The 9,858-nt window shown below is 49.8% G+C and overlaps 1 protein-coding gene across 8 annotated transcripts; it reads right to left on the minus strand.

Moving 5' to 3' along the window:
- Positions 1-603: 603 nt before the first annotated feature.
- THNSL2 (threonine synthase like 2) lies at positions 604-9,529 on the minus strand. 8 transcript variants are annotated; one of them, XM_040591366.1, is made up of 10 exons: positions 9,328-9,527; positions 8,411-8,638; positions 7,524-7,718; positions 7,115-7,257; positions 6,194-6,272; positions 5,183-5,331; positions 4,669-4,812; positions 2,303-2,428; positions 1,226-1,365; positions 604-1,096 (listed from the first exon to the last, which is right to left on the minus strand). In XM_040591366.1, exons 1-10 carry the CDS (start codon positions 9,377-9,379, stop codon positions 829-831), a joined length of 1,524 nt encoding a protein of 507 aa, XP_040447300.1. In that variant the 5' UTR covers positions 9,380-9,527; the 3' UTR covers positions 604-828. The 8 variants fall into 8 exon arrangements, with proteins under 8 accessions (XP_040447300.1, XP_040447274.1, XP_040447333.1 ...); XM_040591340.1 differs by having other exon boundaries at positions 6,194-6,424; positions 7,105-7,257; positions 9,328-9,526; XM_040591399.1 differs by having other exon boundaries at positions 6,194-6,424; positions 7,105-7,257; positions 8,411-8,534; positions 9,328-9,525.
- Positions 9,530-9,858: the final 329 nt, after the last annotated feature.

Below are 9,858 nucleotides of genomic sequence, written 5' to 3' on the forward strand. Positions count from 1 at the left end.
TGATGTCAAAGGGGGAATTTTTTTTTATGGGGGGATTTTTCCCCCCTGGTGTAATTATTCCCAATTCCCACCCCCCACCCCCCGCCCCTTTTTAGGCACAAGAGATTCCTGCCAGATGCATGACTTGTGGAGGCAGCTCCCACACAAGGTATTTATATATTTATATGTATATGATGGGAACGTGGTATTGAAAGACTCAAAGTTTCAGGCAGAAGATAAGGGGAATTTCCCACTTCCTACTGTTTTCATGGAAGTTGCCCAGGAAGAGTCTGCAGCAGGACTAGGACCAAAAGCTGCAAGACACGGCATCGGAAAGTAGCTCCTTAAGACAAACATGTCCAGGGAAAACATTTAACACTATCGCTGAGCACGTTTGGATACCTGGGAATGATCCCTGGCATTGCTTAAATTACAGGGATGGGTAAAGTGGATCCACCCAGCCCTGCATGTATTTCTCATCGAGCATCTTGGATGGTACTGGCATTGCTGGGCTGAACATCCCAGCACTGGGCCAGGATCACTGGATAACGCTCAGGAAGCTGGTGACTGTGAGAAGTGCTAAGGGAGCTTTCTGTAATAGCTAGTAATGATGAAACAGGTGGGTTTACTCAGCATTTCATCAGTTTTTATGAATTACTAGGAAAAAGGGGATACAATTGCAGAGCTCTTTACTGAAAATGTTATGCAATAGTCTAATTCAATAGCAAAGTGTGTTCTCACTGATAATTCATTGCATGGAGAGTATAGGCTCCTCTCCCAGCATAACAGGGCTCTCCTGGGAATGGAAAACGAGCTCTGGGAGGCATGGGCCAGCCGTGCCCTGGAAGCTCAGGTCTGGGTGACTCCCTGCCCGGTGATCCCCTGCTGTCCTGAGGCAGCCAAGCAATGCCCCCGTGCCTCCCGCCACTGTGCCATGGCTTCGATCCATCCCCGGAGTGCCTGTGCCCAGTCCTGTCCCCGGTCCAGGGGGGTGGACCTGGTCTCCATCGCTGTTAAGGCAGTGATTTCAGGGGGAAGCTGGGGAACCAGGCCAGCTCGGAGCACGGCATCCTGAAATTTGGCTGCGGAGGCTGGAGCTAAGCAACACCGGGGCGCGCTGAAAAGGAAAGAAAAGCAAGAAAACTTTTGATGTGAGCCCTGAGCTGGAGATGCTGCAGGAGCAATGGGGAAGGGATGCTTTGGTCCCTGATGCTCCCGACCACCGACCGACCACGGCTGTCCTTACCCATCTGGCTGTGAGTAGTGGTAGTGAGCAGCTACAGCGGAGTGGGGGCACAGCAGGTAGTGGTTTTCCTCCCAGCAGCGCTGCATGGCTCGCACGATGTCCTCATCAGAGGCCGAGCAGGAGCGCAGGGTCTCAGAGAGCTGTGGCCCCAGGGGAAACAGGGAGGTTTGCACAGGGCATCACCACTCTTTCCGTTCCCAGAGGGGTTTGTGCCACCGGCACCCAGCAAAGCAGGTCAAAATAGGGAAGCTGGAGGATAGGGTTCCCCAGGGACTGAAGGAAAAGGGGTTGCTGCTGCAGCCAGGGGATGAAGCACTGCTGGAAACGGTCACAGGGCCGGCATGCAAGTGAGGTTTTTCCATCCCCAGGTGCTGGGAGTGTGAGTGGAGAGGAGCCAAGACTCAGCTCCAGCTCTGCGCTGTTATTTGCATTCTCCAAGGGAGTTTCTGAGAGCCTGTAAAACCTTCCTCAGTGCAGTATTCTTTCTTTCTTTTAATAATGCAAATTGTTTGTATTTATTTTGCTGCTGCTGAAGCAGGAGTAGGTACCAGGCAAAGGATGCACAGTGAGGGACAGCAGGTGTTGGATGGGAAGAGGCAGGACTTTGCATCTGGCCCAAAGAGCCTCACAATTCAAATGTTTGGGTTTGTCTTGTATCTCTCTCTGTGTTCATGCTTTCATCTGGTGTAACACTGGGGCTGAATTGCAGCACCCAACCCAGCAGACTCCCAAATGCCATACTCAGTTTGTGCCAACACCCACTGCACTCTGCCTTGGTGGCCAATGCCGGATCTGGAGCGGCCAAGGACGAGTGGTTTCATATCCTACGTAAATAATTGTAGGCATTTTTTAAATAGTTTTGCAAAGAAGAAAGTGGCTTCTTTTAAAAAACATAATTCAAAGGGGTTTTTTAGCATCTCCATGCCCATGCATCGGTATAAAACCCCTGCTCTGGATTCACGCTTAGATTTTTGATTGGAAACTCCCCCCTATGATCTTTTTTATTCTGAAAAGGAGTTGAAAACAACTGGTAGCGCGCGCACACACACACACACACACACACACAAACACACAGACCTTTCTGTGCAAATCCTCTGGCAGCGTAAGGCTTTTTGATGCACTGAATCTCTCCATTAGTGTTTTTATCAGGTGGCTATCAGAGCCCGAGAGCAGCCAGAGGATCCTCTCCACGTTGTAAGGCTCCTGCAGTAACAAGGCAATAGATGAGCAGCAGAAATGCCGGCATCCGTCTGAGGGAGAGAGCACCTGTGTGGATTCTCTCACGTCTAATTAGAGTTAAGGTCCTACCACCACGTCTTTCTTGGTGGAAGCTGGGGTGGGCTTTGTGTCTTGTCCCTACACACCTACATCCCAAGAGAAGTCTTTGGGAACATGATGTCTTTCTGACTTCTGACCTGTCAGAGCAGTCTGGCAGTGACCATCAGATTAAAAAAAAAACAAACTAATGAAGGGATGACTGATAAATCAACAGTGTGACCACATCTGTACAATCACCTTGAGGAACCCAGGCTAATAACACACTATGTATTTGAGAACCAGAAATATCCAGCTGTTTACTTAGTGTTGCAGATGCTGCTCTGAGTCACCCAGCTCCCGCGTGACTTAATGAGACACCCAGCGCCCTGCAGGGCTGACTGCTAACCTTTATGAACGTATAAGGCACATATAGGGCCTGACTGGCCTGTATGGCTGTGTAGCAATCAGTGTTGCAACACTGCAGCAAAACTCGGTGCAAGACCTTACAGGAGGGTCCCAAATCAATTTCACTGCTCACTGTCTCATTCCCGCATGCTCACAATCACTAAGAAACATTCATCCAGGTATTTTGGCCAAGATACCTTGTAGGGACAGGTGGCGCAAGGGGCACCAACTATCTAGTCCTCATCACATCACGTGGCTTCAAGTGCTGGTTTTGAGTGAGCTCTTTATGCTTTTTAGTAGATGACAGTGCCTGTGACCTTTTTTGTATCCATCCTATCCTACCTTGGCGAGTCATCAGGACTTACTCAGCCTTTCGTGTCCTTATCTGTGTAGCTTGTGGCCCCAGTCCTGTTCTTCATCTTCCCACCATCATCTCCCAGAGCCTCCAGCCTGTAATCTTCAGTCTAGTCTGGGCGTAGCCTGCCCCTGGCTTTAGGCTGTCCTTTGCTTCCCAGCCTGACTGTCCTGAGAAGTGGCATGTCAGTGTGCCTGGACTTTGATGACCTGCTACTGGAGGTGCCTCCAGCACCATCCTCCTGACACCCCTTCTCCCATCCTTCTTTCTGCAGCTCTCACATCCAGACCTTCCCCTTCACCCTCCGTTCATACCAGCCTTATAGTTTCCAATAGAGATCACTACATTGACACCAGTAAGTTGAACTGGACCAGGACACTGGTGTGAGCACCGGCCTTCCCATTTAAGTTACTAGCCAGGTCTCTGGTCTGGTGTTGCCCTATGCCACTAGAGTTGTCCAGAAGAATGTTGGGGCCCAGTTTGGAGGCCAGGTCATGCTGGGGGCTGTTCCCAAGGAAAGTTTTGGCATGTGGACATGAGCTGCGTGGGGCTTCCTGACCTCAGGGCCAGAGAACAGCCCTTGGCCGGCTTTAGGTATTGCAAAAACACAGTCTACTGTGATTCTCCTGGGATTGCTCCTTACAAGGCTGACCCACACTAGACTTTCTGCTTCACCTTCAACTCTTCAGTTAGCATCTAAATGGAAAGTTTTCTCTGCTTTAGATTAGTCTGCAGAAGAGGCAACTGAAAGAGGTTGTGCACTCTCCATCCTTGAAGGTTTCCAACACCCAACTGGACAAAGCCCTGAGCAACCTGGTCTGACCTCAGGGCTGACCCAGCTTTGAGCAGGTCCCAACTAGACACCTTCTGAATTCCCCTCCACCATGAATGATTTGATGAGCTATTGAAATATTTGCATGGATGCTTCAGATTTGAGCTGAACAATGATGTCCCACGCAGCCGTGGACAGGGATGTGCAGAGGGATACACCCATCCATCTCCTCGGGAATCTCTGGACATCATCTCACCTGGCTGCCTTCCCTCATGGTCCCAAAGTCTGGCATATGCTTAGGTGCCTCAGCAGATCAGTGCTACTGAAGGGACACATGAGGAGCCCAACTACCCTTTGAGTGCTGAGAAGCCCCACAAATTCATGCCTTGGGAGGAAAGACAAGCTGCAGACCACAGCAGCCTAGTGGTAGGAGCATAACAACTTACTGCAAAGCATGGCAGTCCCTCCAGGCCCCCAGGTCCTCACAATGTGTTTAAACAGCTTTTGGAAAACGCAGGTAGCTTAAGGCCACAGTGATACAACATCAAGTATTTCACATTTTGGTCACTTGTTTGGAAGCAGATCCAATCCCTGTGGATCACAGGGCAGGTATGAAATGGGAGGCATTTAGTTCCAGGCATATGGTTTCTGTACCTCCATGCTTTTCCATGGCTGAGGCCTTTCCCTGCCTGCTGAGACTTGTTCTGCTCTGGGCAAGCTGCAGATGGCCATAGATGAGGCATTTCTTCTAGGCTTCCCTACCTTCTTCCCGGTTTCTTTTCTTACTCTTGGTGGAGCCTTTCAGAACCATCAACAAAGCCATTGAGACACGATAGGATTTATAATTTTCTAAGTGTCACGTTTTAAGAAACCATCCCTCTCTTGTTAACCTTGCACATAATGAAACCCCAGAAACCCAGCATTCAGCAATGCAGATTACAAAGTCAGGCCCTGAAAAGTGAGGAAGAAGCTGTTTGATCTATCTCAGCTCAGCAGTCTGCAACATAAATGCTCAGTATGAGTCACACCTCTTAATGCATCGCTGAGAGGCATTGCCAGTGGCAGAATTATGGTCTCATAAACCAGGTAGAACAGAGTACAAAAAAACCCAACTTATACAAATATATAGTATTAGGTATTTTCCCATTTGAGCCGATTCAGTACATACCTGAATATCCATGGCTGATGCTAACGTAGCCTTCATGCTTTCTGACAGTGAGAAATCTCCATGTTGAACAGTCCTGTGAATGATGTCGTTGCTGTTGACTGCAGCAACAAGTCTAATCGGGAGACCCATTTTCTGGGCAATACAGCCAGCTACAAAAAAGTGAAAAAATACATGCATGCTTGATGAAGAAACAGCCAAACACAATTTAGCAAGTAAGTAGTCATAAAAATTGAGTAAGCATATAGTTCAGAAGTGGACACAAATGACATTCTCTAAGGGACTCTGAGATACCTGACTTTAACATTTGGTAGAGCACCAGATTATAAAATCCAGTGATGCAGTGTTCCACCTGCCATGGAACACTGAGCCTTGGGCATCTCCACATTTGAAGATGGATGGGCAGGGGACCGAGAGGTCAGGCAGCTGCTGTTCAAGCAAGAAAGATGAAACTTTTGGGCTCTTGCAGCTTATTAATGCTGCTCAGATGAGCAGCCTGGAAGTGCAGTGAATGCAGTTGAGTGCATCAAATCCTTTACTGCTTTCAACAGACAGTTGCATGCCTATTTGGGGATTAAGGCAATCAAGGACTCACATTTAGAAGACCAGATAATTCAATTAAGAGTGGTTGTCTTGACTGCACATCTCCAGGCAAACCAAAGTAGGACCAGGCAGGACTCCACATCTCTGTTAATGTCTCACTCAGGAAATGAAAGCCCCAGTATTTTCCCTCTTTTCTGGATCAAATACATTCTGTCCTCTTCTAATGTGCCCATTCTCGAGATAGCTACAGTTGAAAGGGTGGTTTGGGATTTTCTGCACCTTGCAAATCATCAGTGACACCTGAATGACTAATAACTATCCATGAGTAATGAAATGTCAGTGGTTCTGAAGAAATCCTACCAGAGAGTGGGTGTTTTAATAAATAGCAATACCCAGTATCTGCAAAGTGCTTTTAGTCCACAGGTCACAGCACTCTCTCTCTTCCTTATCTAACATCTTTTTTCCCTTCACCTGTGATGTTTCCTCCTCCTCCTGTTGGCACAACAATTTCCACCACTGGCAGCGGGGTGGTATCCAGGGATGGGGCACACTGAAAGTAAGCATAGAAGTGGTGAGCAATCTGCACCATAATCCTCGACCAATTGACGGAATTCAGGCTCATCAGATTGTATTTTCTGGCAAAATCGACATCAGCAAACAGTTCCTTGATAGGTTCATCGATTTCATCGCTGTTCCCATGAGCTGTCAAAAGGAGAAAGGAAAGATTAGATCCGCCAACATGGGTGCATCAGGCGTGAGGTATTTCTGCTCAGTAGGGTCAGTGTCCAGCCCTGGGGTTCGCTGCCACCAGGGGTGTCCCGAGCTGCCGGTCTGCCTCGGGGGCTGCATGAGCCGGGGGCTGAGTAACACCACATGGATGCCAGGTGGTTTCTGCAGACGCGGAACTCTGGACTTTTGCTTATACAAAGTATGTATTTGCCTGGAAGGCAAATGCCTGCAACCCCTCGTGAGATGCCAAGGTGAGACCAGACCCAGCTGAGCAGAGGAGTCCATGGGACAGCTCAAGAACCCAGCAGTGATTCCTCACCATGGGGACAGCACACGGTAGGGGGTGGACCACTCATGAAGGTGAAGGGACAGAGGAAAGGGGTGACTCTTGATCCTTCTAGTGCCAAGAAATGGTGCTGAATTCAGTGCAGCTAAACACCAGCCGCCTGCAGGGAGGCAACTCTCATCTGTGGCCAGGAGAAAAGGAAGCCTTGAACCACTTGGTCACCAAACTGGGGGTGTCAGCCTCCGTTAGCCAGGTGTCTGGGCATGGTGACCATGACGGCAATGACCCAGCGGCCTCATGAGACTTTTAGGGTGATGGTTTTGACACAAAAGGGTTGTAAAGTGGACAGTCCAACAGCAATGCCAACCAGCAAATACATGGACGTTGTCTTCAATGACAGTGGTCATCTGAAGTTCCTGTATCTGGGTACAGAACCCCTTGGGGAGCAGAACAAAGATGTCCATGTTCTTCTGTCCTCTCACGCTTTCAATGGCCGAGCTCCCCGTGTCCCCTGAAGTCCCTGTTTCAAAGTGAGGGAGAACCAAGGAGAACAAAAATTGATGCATCAATCAAACTTGCACCACTGCACTTTAAGAAAAAGATAGAGAGGTGTTCCATGAGATGTTTTTGGCTAGAGCAGCCACCCTGGCATTGCCTGGAGGTCACTCGCCAGCCACCCACAAAGCAATACCACCCTGGGACAGCTATGGGGAGAGCCATGGGATGGTGGCTCTCAAGGTAAAGACCTGCCCAGAAATATTATCCCCAACAAAGAGACATACTCACCCACCAGAATAGTGACATGCTTCTGCTTTTTCTCCAAGAAGTACTGTAAAAACTGCCCTGTGCAGGACAAGGACAGATCCTTAAATGCGTAAGTAACCCCATGCCAGAGCTCCAACACATTCAGCCCATCTTTCAGCTTGGACAGATGGACAACATCCTTGTGTCTGAACCTGCTGAAGGCCCTGTCGATCAAGTCTAGAGGGAAAATGGTTAAAGGGGCTGTTAGGTTGGGTAGGGGAATGTTTTTCTGACCTGTGGCTTCCTGCATCTGTGCTCTTCATGCTCCTGGGAAGCTTTCTGCACATCCAAAGACTCTCAGCTGCTAGAGAGGCGGTAGTTATCCTACAAATTATTTTTAGTTATTAGGAGTAAACCAGTCCAGCTTCATTGTGTTTGATAGCTCTATGGCAACTAACCCCAGGAGACACCCAGAGCAAACTGTGTTTAAATATAAAATACAGGAAGCCTGAATTTTATTGTAATGTGCTGTTGAGACAGAGGTTGTAGCTGCCCTCTGGTGGAAGTAATAGCTGTTAAAAGTTAAAATATTAAAAACTGGATCTCGATGAGAGCATGGAGCAGCATAAAGCCCTGCTGGAAGGGCAGGTCTGGAGCCCAGCAGGGTAGCAGGGCACCCCAGCAGTGAATAGCATCAGACATCACTATTGCAGCCACCAGAATCCCACAAACACCTTTTTGAGAAGGTAACAAGTGGCAGCAAGGTGACAGAGGAGAACAGGGTACAGAAAGGAGCAGGCAAAGGTGCAGTAGGCTCCATCCTCTGGGGGCTGCGAAGAGGATGGAGTGAAGGCAGGCAGACGCATCTGAACACCCCAAAATCCTCATGCACACCCCTGCAAGCAGCTCCCCGCACGGCTGGGGCTCACCATTGAGCATGCTCCGCGGGATCAGCCCAGCTGTGATGAAGAGGGAGCACAGCTCCTTCACCAGCTCCCGGTAGGAGAGGCTGCTCCACCTGCGCAGGGTGTCCCCATCCAGCAAGGGGATGTGCTGGGGCATGAAGAGGCCCTGGTCAGGTGCGTACCCAGAGAACAGGGCTCCCTCGAAGTCAACAGTCCCCGTGCCTCCCCGTGTGCTGACGTACTCCATGGATGCTGGGGAGGTACCGCAGTCATTGCCAGGGTCCCAGAGCACCCCCCCACCTGGGAACAGCCCCACATCCCAAGCTGACTGCTTCAAAAACTTTCCAGGTGGACAGACAGTACCTTCTCCCCCAAAAAGTCACAGGGAGCTGGAGCAGCTGTGTCTGGCAGAAAGCATGCAGCGTTTTGCAGGCAGTAGAAACGCTGCCTGGGATTTGCACTGAGGTGGCTGGAGCCTCCTCGTCCTGCTTTCCCTGCGTCCTTCCCACCCTGCTGCGAGACACTTCCTGGCCTTAGCCAAAGCACTGACTGCGCAGAAGTCACGGCGCAAGCACGTCATGTCCCCTACGAGCTATTTGCAAAAGCTGGAGTTTATTTTTTTTAAAAAAAATCAATAAATAAAAGGAAATAACTATGTTTTTAGAGCAAGTTGATTTTGTTCAAAGGGGTTAAACCAAGGACGGGATTTAACTTAGTGTAGGAAGGGCTGAGCTAAATCCTCCAGATTCATGCAAATCCCACCCAGCAGCTGCCGGCATTGCTGGAAAAGGCCCCCTCTCACCCCGCTTCCATGGACCGCCACAGCTTTTCCCACCTCAGACAATTGGGTCAACGGTGCAGCCCCCCGGCACAGCACAGCACAGCATGGCTGCGGGCTGCTGGACCCCACGCAGCAGCAGGAAAGCAGCCAAGCGACTCACCGCTACCGCCGCCGCCACTTGCAGCCCAGCCACCCTTTGCACTTGTGCTCATGGAAAACTTCTCCCCGTTGCAACCGGCTGATGTTCCCCTCGCCACGGAGCAGGCGGCAGAGGTGGCCGCCCTGAATCGAGCCTGGGGATAGGAATATGTGAGAAAGATGGAGCCAGCTGCTCCTGGTGGTGCCAGGCATCAGGGCAAGGGGCAGCAGGCACGAGCTGCAGCTGGGAAGAAATCGAGTTAAATATTAGGAGATAGCTTTTAACTGCGAGGGTAATCAAGCACAGGGTATGGAGAGCTTGTTTTCTGTCTCTGGTATAACCCCAGGGAAGCTCAAAATCCAACTGTAAAAGTACTGAGCCACCCGACTTAGCTGTGAGGTTGGATTTAAATTTGAGATTGAACCTGCTTGAAGTCAGGTTTGGGTGAGAAACCTTCAGACGTCCCTTTCAAGCAAAATCAGTCTGTAATTCAGCTGTGCAAAGCCAAGTGTTCAGCCTACGAGGCTGAGACGTCATAACAGCCCTGTCCTA

This window comes from Falco naumanni, chromosome 1 (genome assembly GCF_017639655.2).
Source record: "Falco naumanni isolate bFalNau1 chromosome 1, bFalNau1.pat, whole genome shotgun sequence".
Classification (NCBI taxonomy): domain Eukaryota; kingdom Metazoa; phylum Chordata; class Aves; order Falconiformes; family Falconidae; genus Falco; species Falco naumanni.